Here is a 14,527-nt window from a genome sequence, read left to right as displayed (position 1 = left end):
AAAGCAATCAGTCCCTTGCGCAATGCATTATAATGATTTTACAACGGGTAGGGGTGTTCTTTGGCCCAAAACTGAGGAAAACTAATTTTACACATGGTCTCGTGTGAATTATTGCAATATGATAAAAGACATCAATGTTCAATTAATGCATTTATTATTCATAATAATTTGTATAAACCACACCAAGTCACATCATAGCTAGTTCAATAGTCTAAGGCTGTCCCATTAAAACAAAATGCTACCTAAAAATTGTTAAAGTGCTGTACACCTTTGTGCCATATTTACCCCTAACAGGTGCATATTAGCACAACAAAGGTATATTAGAATCTTAAATGTACACATGAGTATCTAAATGTGTTTGAAAGATGACAGCTTTTGTACCTTTTTTTTTTTTCTTGAGTGAATGGAATAGCTGGCCTATGATGGTAAAATATTCCTAATTTCAACCTATTATTGCTTCCCGGAAATCATGCATATCGCTGGAACTGTGAATCATCAGTGTCTCTGTGTTTAGTGAATAAGGACCCTCTATATATATATCAAATATATATATACAATTTATAGCCTGTGGTTTACAAAACTATATATCAAATTTAAGATTCTGTAAAAATATTTACAGGAACAATGACTTGACTTGACTTGACTTGACAATAATATATTTATTCACATACCTGCATTTTATATACCTTACAAAAGTATAGTGGAGCTACTACAGCTATATTTTTTTTTTATTTTTCTCACTCATGCTAACCAAGGCTGCATTTATTTTATAAAAATATAATATCAAAAATGATGTAACATATTGTGAAGAAATATTACTACACTGAAAAATTATCATTGAATAAAAAAGTTTTTTATAAAAAATATAAAAATTGCTTCAACTTGTTTCAAGGAATCGGTTTACTTTTTCTCAACTGAAAAAGTAAAGAAAAATAAAGTTTGACCAAATCTATTTTCTAGTAAACTGAAACAAAAAATTCACTTTCAATCAAATATCAGTATAATATTTTAACATGATTATTTCATAAATGAAAACTAAATAGGTTTGGATTAATTAACATTTTTACATATTTTAAAATCAAATATAAATATAAATACAAATCTTAAGCAATATCTTCACCTTCAGAATGTGGTTTTACTCTGTTCAATGTCACTGAATTACTTTTTGGAAAGAAAATTAAGTTTTTTACACTCTTGAGAGTCAAACATTTAAAAACGTTTATTACATCCCAGTGAAATCATCAACACTCAGTAACATAATTTCCACTTTTAGCATTGCATAGAAATTTGAGGAAGGATTGACAACAGTCAATAGTGAAAATTAGCCAAAATGGCATGCATAACATTTCAGAACAGAACATTCATCCAAGAAAAAAAGAAAATAAAAGATTTGAAAATACATTAAAATGCAAGGTAATCATTGTAAACTCCTTAGATTACAATATATATTACCACATTTCACCTGAATTGTTGTTGTTGTTTTTTTTTACATACATAATGGACTGTCACTGAAGGCAAAAAAAACATTCAGGTTGCATTATAAAATATCTTAATTTGTGTTTTGAAGATAACCATAGTCCTGGATATGAACTACAGAGTAAATGATGATCATGATGATGATTTCCCTGAAAAATGAAGCTACTGATAATGTTTTTCCAGTGCAAGAGATGCACGTAAACATAATGCTGAAGGAAAACCCTGATTCCCATATGAGATGTTTGTCAGCAACACCTGTGGCAGTCCACCAGGATATCTATCTCCGACTCTGATCTCTAATATTAAAGGAACAGCTGGGATTTAGTGACCAGTGTTACAGACAATGCCAGTAGTGGTGATGTGAGTAATACTGAAGTACTTTCAGTCCAAAAGTTTGTGATTAGTACGAAAACAGTGATAATAATAAGAAATTTAATCTGCATTAAATTGATGACGTCGTTGTGACATTATGACTTAGTTTTGGTCATGGGCCAAATGTTTGATAAATATAAGAGATTTGTGCATTTAAGTTCATTGTTGCATTATTACCTTGTTCTTCTGGATATTATTAATTCTGTCAACAAAAATCCCATGTTCGAAGTCAACTATTTTTGATTGTTTTCACCTTGATTTATGTGCACACATAATTTTTATTTGCTGAACTTTTACAAACTATTATACACTAAGACGCTCAGCAAGCCAGACACTTGAGATTCTGAGAGGGAAAGACATACACAGAGTTTCAGGTGGGATGGAATGAGTTATCCTCAGTCAAACAGAAAGAGACTCCTGTTGAATTAAAGGCAGGAGAATGGAGAAAACATCACAGGCAGGGGTTTGAAAGGTGAGCGCAGCCTTTGATAACTGTCTGACTTCTGCTTCTGGTGTAACGCTTTTCATCCTTTCAAAGAATCCTTTTCAAAGTTGCAGCAAACATTCTAAAGTTTGGGTCAGTAACTTAATGATATGACTACAGGAATCGCTGAAAAAAACCTCACATTTAACCTGTGAAATTATATAGCATAAGTCATCATGCAATCCATTCACAGTCTATTTGATTTCCACAATGTGACACATTTTTCCGTGAAATGGAAGAAATGTAGATTTTACCCACAGGAACTGCTGGATCATGAAAAGTGGGATGTTTTATTCCTGAATGAAGCCAGACTTAAATTAGAGTTTGCAGTTGACATCCACTTTTGCTGGGGCTTTTCAACCTGAACGTGGAGGGCAAATTATCATTGCACATTCTACTGACCAGATTTTAGAAATAGTTTTGAAAGCTGTGAGTTGTGAAACAAGATCCATGCAAATCAACATGGCATCTAACCTGATTAAGCCTTGTTGAAAAAACTGCATCTGCTAGTTAGGTAAGTGTGGCTGATTTGAGCTGGTTTAAGCTGATCCTGAGCAGGAGGACCAGCTCAAACCAGCAGCCATGCTCCAAAACATATCTAACCAGCAGATGCTGTTTCTCTTAACAGGGCCATCTATTGGTCAACAAGAAACCAATATAATATGTAAATGCAAATTAATTTTCCTGTTCATTGTAGTATGTTCAATTTAAGCCCAAAAGAAACAAGATTTGATATTCTAGGTAAAAAAAAAAAAACATAAAGATAAAACGCATGCCTGCCTATTAATATGATACAAAAGAGGGCTAAAACTTCACTATCTGTCTGCTGGGTTTTGATTAGTTCAGAGGAACATTAAAAGAAATTTGAAAGTAAAATTGTAGATTAGTTGGGGTCTCTGGGACTCTGGGAGTCAGTATCACCAGAACACGAAGCTCAGCATGCTATATTAAAAATGTATTTCAGTCACACATCCTTGTGTCTTGCTCTTTCTAAGGTCACTTTTCTCATCCTGAACTTTCTCTTTTCTAATCCCACTCTATCCACATCTCACCGACTCACTGCTCAGCTTCTCTCCACATGCTGTTACCTGGCTTCAGTGGCCCGGTGCTTTGGCCGCTCTTCAGAAGGGTGAGCCAGTGTCAGTCAACACGGTTGCTTAATAATCTTTATCCACTCAGCGGCCCGTTCCAGCTCTGCCCAGAGCAAGAAAGAGGGGCTAGACTGTGTCTGGAGGGAAAGGATTTAATCCGCTCTACCAACATCATCTCTCTTGGTTCAGACCTTGAACTTTGCCGCTTCCCCCGCTGAGACCCTCATGATCCTGTGTGCATCAAGCTCATCTTTAAATAACCTGATCCTCTGGTTTATGACACACACTCAGTAATGTAGTCATTTTCTCCCCATCTGATCCATTTAGCCTTCACTGGCTGATGCGGCATATTTTACAGACAATGGTTCTCCCATAATGTGACATTGTTTCCATAAATGTTTCTTGGTCTATATAGTGGGGCTCATTCTGGGTCAGCATGTCCCTTGATATGTTCAGAAAGACCAAAAATTAATTTGGAAAACTTAGTTTATAAAAGAATCTAATTTACCATCTAGTGCCCTTGTTGAACAGAAGCGATTGAGTGTTCATCCACTGCCATCTTGTGGTCGGTTCTGAATCCTGCACCACATTTTAGCGAAAATGACCTGTATAGTAGTTATTCGTCCTCACGTCGAAATTGCATGACTTACTGTAGAAAGAGGAAATGTTCTTCTAACCAATGTCATCGCTGCTCTTTATATACGATCATCCTTACGAACAGTAGTGTGTTATACAAAAAAATACATAAAAGAAACAGCCATATTGAAAAATATTATTACCATTTAAAAATGAATTAAAATGAATTACAAATTAAATTAATTTAAATTAATTAAATAACGGTAATATATATATATATATATATATATATATATAATATGTTTTTCTACTTTATTCATCAGATACAGGTTCCAGAAAAATACTAAGCAATATTTCCAACATTTACAATAAATCAGAATTTTAGAATGATTTCTGAAGAATCATGTGAGGTATGTTAATGCTGCTTTTTTTACTTTTTATTCATCGAAAAAAAAAACTGAAAAAAAGCATAACAACTGTTTTCAAAACAGTATATTAGAATGGTTTCTGAAAGGATCTTTATAATAATTGCGATATTAAAATCTATTATTCAAAACTAAATATATGTCTAGATGGAACACTTGGAAAAGGTCAGGTAACAAAGTCTTAAACTTAGCAGCTTATTTGAACATTAACACAATTGAAGTTTTGACATTTTACTTGCTAAAATAATACCAAAGCAACAATAAAAGACACTGAAAAGAAAAAAAAAGAAACTGTGGCTCTAATGGAGAACAGTATAAAGAAGAGATGCGGTCATTAAAAATAAATTTTGTAAGAGCAGCGAATGAGTAATGTTTTGCTGTATTGTCATTGGGAAGAAAAGACAGTATGTGATTCCTTGGATCTTTAAGCAGGAAGGTGACTGTGAACTTCGTTTCCCAGCGTGCATCGCGCTGACAGCTTCTTCCTCGCGACAAAAATGGCGGCGCCTTTAACACTCCTGCTGATAGTGGCTGTTACAATAAGAGCCGTTTTATTCCGATCCAGTTTGGCAGAATTAATTTCAGAGAGGGTCGAGGTGGTGTCGCCTTTGAATGCGTGGAAACGAGGTATGTTAATGCTTTTTTTCTGTAAGGAAATGCTGTATACTGACGGTATGTTCTTGCATGGCAGCATTGCTGAGCTGTCAAATGAAGACATTTTCAGCACATCATGTTTTAATGCTTTATTTTTGAGTCATTTATTGTTTGTAACATATTGTTTACTTGTATATCTGATCCCAAATAAGTTACACAGCATCAATGAAATACGCAGATTTTGATCTCCACAGCCCAGCTTTATATCTATTTACATTATGTCTTTTACTGAATTGATTGCATTACTTCAGATTGCTCCTAAGTTTGATTTCACATCAAATCCGTGTTACGTCCATCATCCAATATCCATCATTTATGTTATATTTAAACAGTCAAATATTGCCAAATATCTGGCAAATATTGATAGACATTGAAGTGAAGTGTTTTTTGGGCGTTGTTCCAATAGAAAAGCCCTTACAGACCTGTTATCACTATCGTTCACTTCACTGCCCTGAATACACTTATGTAACTACTTATGTATTTGATGGGCATATAATGGTGAAATGTCCTCAAGTTAATTGCTTATTAAATGCATAATATGACTGATTTGTGGATTAAACAGTTGTAGAGGGTCTTGCCTTGTTGGATCTGGGGGTCTCGCCTTACTCAGGAGATGTGTTTCATGAAGTAAGTTTCTGTTTGATTCATTTTCTTTTCAAGCCTATGCTTGGATTTCAGTGTTTAATTGTTCTTTTTATTTCTTCCAGACACCTTTTATGATCTACCTCTTTCATTTTCTGGTCGACTATGCCGAGATTGTTTTTATGGTAAGTCCTGATTTAGTTTTTTGTCTTTCTGTTTTCTTACATCATTGCAGAAATGGCCGTTGGTAGTGATGAACCCAAATCTATGCAAATCCATGCAATTTTCCAGTATGCTATGACTTAAGATCACAGTTCATAACTATTACTGTGTGTTTGTGTTTTTGTAAAATTCACTGCTTGTACGCATGTAAATTTACCCGTATAATGGTTTGTCACCAGATAGCAGATGGAATCACAGCAGTGGCTCTTTATCAGTCAATTCAGACTTATAACAAGAATGTGGTAAGTTATCGCTTGTATTGTTGCTGATATTTGTGTATGTTTCATAAGTTAGAGTCTCAAAGTGGCCCTATTATGGGTAATGAAAGGTTCATATTTTGGTTTTGGGAGTCCTAACAACAGATGCATGCAGGTTAAAAAAAAAAAACTTTTATTGTCATAATATGCATTTATTTTTAATTTACTTGCTCAACGACTCCCAAACGATTTGTTTAACGAATAATTTTTCCTAACCACTCCTTTGCATGACACTAATCTGCGGTGATTGGTCTGATTGGTCTCATTTTCATTTCATCATGCCTGATTAAGCAGCGTTTGTGAGCGCAGTGCTGCTTTGTGCACACCGTTACCGGGTAAACTGTTATTTTATCGCTCCAAAAGCGGCATCTAATGGCAAATAATTAATTAGTATTTTCATTCAGACCAACACGAAAAGACCAATTAGTAGTCGGGCAGTATGCTAATGTTTCATGTTGACATCAACATGAAATGACTTGGGATTTGTTTTAAAAACGACTCGTTTCAATGATTCAGAGTCAACTCTCTCTCTTTTGAGAGACAATAACTTTATACACGGTGCACTTCCAAATGTAAAACTTTGCAGGATGTTTTCATTCGCTTAGAGTAATTTTCAAAAATCCATAATGGGGCACTTTAATTCATTGTATTTTAATATTAGTATTATCTGATATTACATATTTTTTTAAAATTTTATAGTTAAACATATCTTGCATCTTTGTGTACTTTGTAGTTTAGGAAACAGAAGTATGCCTTGGAATCAGACCGGTATCCCGCCGACTGTTTGGAGCTCCTCCGCTCTCCCAAGGAAATGTTCTACATCCCCCTCAAGGTTGCCATGTTGTAAGTCCGGATCAGGCTTTACATTATGCTATCACTTTTTTTCAGCCATAAAAGTAAGGCACACGTTTTGATTGGTCTAATTGTCTTCCAGTTATCTGTTAAATCCCTTCACCATCCTGTCTTGTGTGGCAAAGTCAACTTGTGGGCTGAACAATGCCATTATTGCGCTCTTCATTCTCTGTACATTAAAAGGTGAGTGTTCTCTCAGTACACTTAAAGGTGGTGCTTTGTTTCAAAAGACTTTGCTGGTGAAGTTAAAGTACATACTTTTGAGGATGTATGTAGTGAAACAGATAATGGATAATAAGACAAAATATCAAATATTGCTATTTCACATGAATGTTCTTTTGAACTTTCTAGTCATCTAGATAAGTCTATTGGTTAACAATGAACCAATATCACTAGTTATCAAGTCATTCTGTTAAAAGTGTATCAGTTTCCTCAAAAATATTCATCTGCACAACTGTTTTAAACATTGGTAATAATAATATATTTCTTTAATTATATGAAGTGTGAAATAATGTATGTGGCTTACTATATGTGGTGTTCTTGTTTCTTCAGGTAGTGCCTTGTTGAGTGGGATATTGTTGGCCTTGGCCACATATCAGTCCATCTATCCTCTGACCCTGTTTGCTCCTGCTCTCCTGTTCTTCCTGCAGGTGAGAGTCTGATCTCAGACTAATGCCGACTCCGTTGCTCTGATGGCCAAAATGAAGCTTCTCTCTCTCTCTTTCTGTCTGTTTCAGAGGTTATATATCCCAGTGAACCTGAGGAGGAGTAGTTTCTGGTTCTTCACTCTTCAGTATGCGTTCATATATGTAGGCAGTCTTGTGGTGATCACTGGACTCTCTTTCTTCCTCCTGGGCTCCTGGGACTTCATCCCTTCTGTCTATGGATTCATGTCAGTCAGCAGTCATACGCCGCACACTTCTATTTAAATGTGTATTTATTATTCAAAGATTTACTGTGTTTGTGTATTCCACAGATTGTCTGTTCCTGACCTGACTCCAAACATCGGACTCTTCTGGTACTTCTTTGCAGAGATGTTTGAGCATTTCCGTCTCTTCTTCATCTGCGTCTTTCAGATCAATGTCTTTTTTTACACCATCCCGCTCTCTATCAAACTCAAGTAGGTCCTGCATTATACCTGAAGATGAGCGATGTATTTATTTAGCACGTATAGCACTCTTATGGGTAAACGATTCAATCAAACAGGGAGCATCCAGTGTTCCTCATCTTCATGCAGATTGCCATCATCTCCATCTTCAAGTCGTACCCTACCGTGGGAGATGTCGCCCTCTACATGGCATTTTTGCCGGCCTGGAGTCACCTTTACAGATGTGAGTATCAGTTTTCATTGAAATATGCTGACAGATTTGATATTGAAAGAGAAAAATGGAGTAAGGCATATCAAAAGAATGTGTTTTTTTGTTTCGTTTTTTTTTTTTAACCATGAACCATTTGCTACTTACTATTGCTTGTCAGAAACAGCTGATAGTATGTAAAGAGACAGTTTCATTCTAGAGAGAATTTTATTGAAAAAAAAATATTAAAATATAAGAATATTAGTTATTATAATAATCAGTTGTGCTGTTTGTTCGTTTTCTTTTTTTGTGTGTGATTAACTTTTTTATTGTGTTCATTAAATAAGTCAATTTTAAATGTTAAAAGTTTATTTGATCAGTTTTTAGGAGTACACATCATATATAAGCTGAAAGAAAGTCAACAGAACCTCGATTTATAATTTTTAAATACTCACTTTTGATTCTTTAGTATTATAAAAGTGCTTACAAATTATACCATTTATTTATATATATATATATACAGTATTGTTCAAAATAATAGCAGTACAATGTGACTAACCAGAATAATCAAGGTTTTTCGTATATTTTTTTATTGCTAAGTGGCAAACAAGTTACCAGTAGGTTCAGTAGATTCTCAGAAAACAAATGAGACCCAGCATTCATGATATGCACGCTCTTAAGGCTGTGCAATTGGGCAATTAGTTGAATTAGTTGAAAGGGGTGTGTTCAAAAAAATAGCAGTGTGGCATTCAATCACTGAGGTCATCAATTTTGTGAAGAAACAGGTGTGAATCAGGTGGCCCCTATTTAAGGATGAAGCCAACACTTGTTGAACATGCATTTGAAAGCTGAGGAAAATGGGTCGTTCAAGAATAATGAACGACCAGTGGATCAGTTTGCATATGTTAAAATACTTGAAGAGGTCATGTTGCCCTATGCTGAAGAGGACATGCCCTTGAAATGGTTGTTTCAACAAGACAATGACCCAAAACACACTAGTAAACGGGCAAAGTCTTGGTTCCAAACCAACAAAATTAATGTTATGGAGTGGCCAGCCCAATCTCCAGACCTTAATCCAATTGAGAACTTGTGGGGTGATATCAAAAATGCTGTTTCTGAAGCAAAACCAAGAAATGTGAATGAATTGTGGAATGTTGTTAAAGAATCATGGAGTGGAATAACAGCTGAGAGGTGCCACAAGTTGGTTGACTCCATGCCACACAGATGTCAAGCAGTTTTAAAAAACTGTGGTCATACAACTAAATATTAGTTTAGTGATTCACAGGATTGCTAAATCCCAGAAAAAAAAAATGTTTGTACAAAATAGTTTTGAGTTTGTACAGTCAAAGGTAGACACTGCTATTTTTTTGAACACAGCCCTTTCAACTAATTCAACTAATTGCCCAATTGCACAGCCTTAAGAGCGTGCATATCATGAATGCTGGGTCTCGTTTGTTTTCTGAGAATCTACTGAACCTACTGGTAACTTGTTTGCCACGTAGCAATAAAAAAAATATACGAAAAACCTTGATTATTCTGGTTAGTCACATTGTACTGCTATTATTTTGAACAATACTGTATATATATATATACATATACTGTATTTTGATGTAAAGTGCAGCCTTGGTGAGCATTAGGGAGTTTTAGGGAGCATTTAAAAATAATCTTACTGACCCCAAATTTTTTTCTCTGAGAATAAAATGTGGAGTATATTATGATATGTTTAGCATTTTTCAAAAGCACCTTTATAAATATAAAGAAGTTATTTCATAGGAAAATCAAAATTAAACATGGTAAAATGTGTTAATTGAGGCATGGCACTTGGCAACCGAAAGCAGTATTGTGATTTCAAATGATTTAATAAATACAAATGCAAGGGGTTAAGCTTCTGTAGAACTTTGTGAAGAAATATGTCGATCTCCCAGTTGAATTCTCTGAGCGTAGATTCAGTTGAAGCCTGTTTAGACATGCACTCAGTTTGTATTTGTGCACCTAGATAAGGCTGAAGTCTGCTATCAAGCTTCTTAACCACAACAACAACAACAAGTATTGAATTCTAGAAATGCGTTTCTTTCTTTTTTTCTCTATTTCAGTTTTGAGAAACATCTTTCTGGTGTCATGTGTGCTGCTGGCGTGCGCCGCACTCTTTCCTGTACTCTGGCATTTGTGGATATACGCTGGCAGTGCCAACTCTAATTTCTACTACGCCATCACATTGCTCTTCAACTTTGGACAGGTAAAGGTTCTCTCATCTTGATAAGCCATAAACACAACTGGAAATAAAGCTGGCATGGTGTCTGTTTTGCTCTTTAAGGTAAACAAAAAGTACTGTGAAAATGCACTGTGAAGTTTACAGATTACATGAACCTAGTGTTATGTGTTTTCAAATTCAAAGTCAATTTCAAAGCTGTTTCACACCACCACAGATCCTCCTGGTGTCCGATTATTTCTACGCCTACCTGCGTCGAGAACATCACCTGACCCACGGCCTCTATCTGAAGAAGAAAGACGGCACTGAAGCCACTCTAGTGTTAAAGTGACCTCCTGTCACAGGTCTTCCAGATCTCACCGACTGCCTCACACTCTCATAACTTCCACACTACACTTTTTCCCCGGATCTTTTTCTCTCTCAGCTCAATTTGCCTCTCCTTTCTTTTTTTTTTCAAAGCCTGTTACTTTCTTTTGCACATTTGAGCATTTTACCTCATGTTTGAATGTTGACACGCTCTCTTGGACCAAAGCTGTTTTGTTCGAGACTTTTTGATAATGGGGGCTGGCTGAAGGTATCTGAGTGATACAGAACTTTACTGTTTTGGCTCCAATGAGGTGGGTACAAAAGTTATTTTCACTTTCAATTTGCTCATCTTTCTTTGTTTCTAAGGATTTATTTTCTTTATTGAAGTCTATTCAAAAAGTGAGGTTGTTTGGTTGGATGGTGCAGTTTGAAGCCATGGTCAGCAGAGGGCATAACGTGAATGTGACAGAATCCTCTGCGCCTTTGTGAACATTTTATCAGAGAGTCTGACATGAAGAGGTGGTTTTATTCAAACGCTCTCTGAATGCTTTCCTTGGTTTGACTAAAAAAAATGTTATTTTATTTTTTATTATTTTTGCATTTTAATAATGCAAGAGGCATAAGAGTTACTTAAATATTTAGATTTGATACTTTTTGTACAACAGTTTTGTTTTGTTTATGTTCATACAAAAATGAGGGATTCAAATTGCACTGCAATTGTATTTAGTTTGAAATTGGCCTTGGTTTTAATTGGGTTTGATATTCTGTATGATTCCCTTAAAAAAAAAATTAACCTGGATTGACTTTGATCTGTGCTTTTGATCGAACACCACCAGGGCATGTGAACCTATCGACCGCACACCTGTATAACTCCTCCTTTTTGTGCTTCGACCTTCCTTTGTAGTTCTTAGAGGATGGAATATTCCATTGCTTGTATTGTTTCCAGACTTTGAGTAATCCACTCTTTGGTCAGGTAGGAAGGCGTAAACGTCCGGGTGGCTTTGATTATGAGGTCAGCTGTTTCAAAGTCTAGTGTGTGGAAATCATCTCTGAAGTCATAAAGATGTAGATGCTGAAGGTTTACAAACAGCTGCTTGCCATTTTATTTCCACATGAAATGACATAACTTATACCTGATGTTGAAAATTAAAGTATTTTATATCATATTGTATATTAACCAAGAAACACTTTTTTTTCCTGATCTTGAGTTAAACCAAAAACAAAACAAAAAATATTTTCACAAAATAATAAATAAATATTCAGTTTAGTTTGCTTCTCTCACTACGTTATTTTGTTTATAAGAATAAACATCAGTAATGTAAGAAAATTAACTTGAAGGGGTCATATGATGCGATTTAAATTTTTCCTTTCTCTTTGGAGTGTCACAAGTTCTTGGTACATGAACAAGATCTGTGAAGTTGCAAAGACTAAATTCAAAAATCCAAAGAGATATTCTTAATCAAAGTTAAGACTCTGCCACGCCCCCTAAAACAGCCCATTCAAACACACCCCCACATGTCTACATCACTGTGGAACTATTTGCATAATAACTCCCAAAAAAGAAAGAAGGCGTGGTTTCAGTAACTGCAGTCATGTCAGGGAGATGCTGTGTGTATCTAGGTGAAAGCAAAAACACTTTATTTGGCCTTCTGTAAGTAGATGCATTTAGGAATCTTTAAGATAACTTACAAAAGAACAACATTACGTTTTATGGATGAGTGTTTCGTGAACCTAGGAGAGGAGGTAATTCTGACTTTGCAACGACTGACTTTGCTGGTGCTTCTGAATCAGCTACTGGAAGTATGTTTTGTAACTTTGTGCATCGCGTCTGTGAGAGAGAGAGAGAGAGACAGTCAAACAGGAGCCACGTCCATGACTTGTGTACTGCAAACACATAGGAGCTTCATCACTGTGTCTGTCACGCAACTCTGTTCCTCTTTTGGGCTTGCACTGTTGGTAAAACTAAGAACATTATTAACTGTATTTACATTTATTTTGAAAGATGAAGCTTGCAATTATGCAAAAGGGGCGTTCATTTCCCTAGAGTGCTTGCGGTGTTTGGCCAGTCACAATGTACTGGGTCAGTTGGCCAATCAGAGCAGACTGTGCTTGTTTGAAGGGGGGACTTTGTAGAAAACGATGCGTTTAAGAGAGACGGGGCACAGAGGGCCTACAGTAATATACAGTATTTGAAAAATGATGTTTTTGAACATTGAAGCATGTCAACATATTTTGTTAAACCAAATTAACAAAATAATGATCTTTAAAAAAGCATCGTATGACCCCTTTTAAAGTTGTATATATTTTTCAGTTTTAAAATAAAAGTATGTTGTTTTTTGACGCTGTTTAGATATTGTTACTGGGCAACAAAACAGACTGATTAAGAAAACTTTTTTTTTTTTTTTTTTGGTGGTGGTGGATTAATACAGCATTTTGACTGAAACTACTGACTTTCACCATTTTGAGCAGTTGTACTAGCCAGTACCAATTCTTTTCTTTTTTTCAGTCCTCATGGTGATTATTAATTTTGTTCTTTTAAATTAATTTCTCTTCTGCAGTTTACCTTGAATGAACAACAGACTTAAGTCTTTCAGTACCAAGTAAGAAACATTTGAATGGCCTGCTAAATGAGAATATGTATGTAGTTGGCACAATTAAGGGCTTCTCTCCTGCTTGCATCAGAGATGGAGCTGCAGGGAATCTTTTTTCTTGGGAAACTTAGCATATGAAAAACTTCAATGTGTTTTCAGGAATTTTTTTTTCTTTCATTTTAAATGCCTAAACGGTTCAGAAATGTGCACACTGATGTATTACGCATTACATGACCTCTATTTCACATTACTCTGCTTCCTCTTTTAGCCTGAAAGGAAAGTTTGGGCCATTTTAGATGTCATAGCACTGATTTTGAAATTATTTGTAAATTATGTGGTGATTTAAAATGCCAATAAAGATTATTTCTCAGTCATGTTGTTTTGCTAAACCATGTTGGTTCTTTATTTATAAAAGATCAACCCATTATGCTCAGTGTACAACAGCAGTCTTATGATCGGTTTTCTTTAAGGAGAAAGTGCTATTTAAATTGAGCTTGTCATGTGTTTTTATGGGGAAACAAGAAGAAAAATCTCATGTCAACAAAAATTGTTACGGTTCAAGTATGTACAAACCATTGCTGATATCATGACTTGATGAGTGAAGTAATGAATATACTTGTTAGTAAAGTTTAAAGTTCTCTTTTAAAGAAAATTCCATTCAGAAGGTGAAACTTGTATATTATATTCATTCATTACACACAGACTGATTTATTTATTTTAATTTTGATGATTATAACTGACAACTAAAGAAAATCCCAAATTCAGTATCTTGAATATTTTGAATATTACTGAAGACTAATACAAAGGATCTTTAGAAATCCTGGCCAACTAAAAAGTATGAAAATGAAAAGTATGAGCATGTACAGCACTCGGTACTTAGTTGGGGCTCCTTTTGCCTGAATTACTGCAGCGATGCGGCGTGGCATGGAGTCGATCAGTCTGTGGCACTGCTCAGGTGTTATGAGATCCCAGGGTGCTCTGATAGTGGACTTCAGCTCTTCTGCATTGTTGGGTCTGAACCTCAAGGACCTCAAGCAACATTTATTGTGTGCCTCTCCTCTCTTCCTCCAGACTCTGGGACCCTGATTTCCAAAGGAAATGCTAAATTTACTTTCATCAGAGAACATAATTTTGG

General features: G+C 35.4%; 1 protein-coding gene across 1 annotated transcript; it reads left to right on the top strand.

Annotated features, from left to right (window-relative positions):
- Nucleotides 1-4,864: 4,864 nt before the first annotated feature.
- On the top strand, nt 4,865-13,766 carry LOC128015955 (phosphatidylinositol glycan anchor biosynthesis class U protein-like). Its single transcript, XM_052600228.1, has 12 exons — nt 4,865-5,051; nt 5,641-5,705; nt 5,786-5,845; nt 6,062-6,124; nt 6,873-6,982; nt 7,074-7,174; nt 7,544-7,641; nt 7,729-7,883; nt 7,968-8,111; nt 8,198-8,322; nt 10,380-10,522; nt 10,713-13,766. Exons 1-12 carry the CDS (start codon nt 4,922-4,924, stop codon nt 10,824-10,826), a joined length of 1,308 nt encoding a protein of 435 aa, XP_052456188.1. The 5' UTR covers nt 4,865-4,921; the 3' UTR covers nt 10,827-13,766.
- The last annotated feature ends 761 nt before the right edge of the window (nt 13,767-14,527 follow it).

Source organism: Carassius gibelio, chromosome A6 (assembly GCF_023724105.1).
Source record: "Carassius gibelio isolate Cgi1373 ecotype wild population from Czech Republic chromosome A6, carGib1.2-hapl.c, whole genome shotgun sequence".
Taxonomy (NCBI): Eukaryota; Metazoa; Chordata; class Actinopteri; order Cypriniformes; family Cyprinidae; genus Carassius; species Carassius gibelio.
This window is presented reverse-complemented; position numbering and strand designations above follow the sequence as displayed.

Coding starts and splice junctions, on each gene's coding strand:
- LOC128015955 (XM_052600228.1), top strand. CDS start 4,922: ATGGCGGCGCCTTTAACACTCCTGCTGATAGTGGCTGTTACAATAAGA. Junction 6,983..7,073: donor CCCCTCAAGGTTGCCATGTT/GTAAGTCCGGAT, acceptor ATTGTCTTCCAG/TTATCTGTTAAATCCCTTCA. Junction 10,523..10,712: donor TGCTCTTCAACTTTGGACAG/GTAAAGGTTCTC, acceptor ACACCACCACAG/ATCCTCCTGGTGTCCGATTA.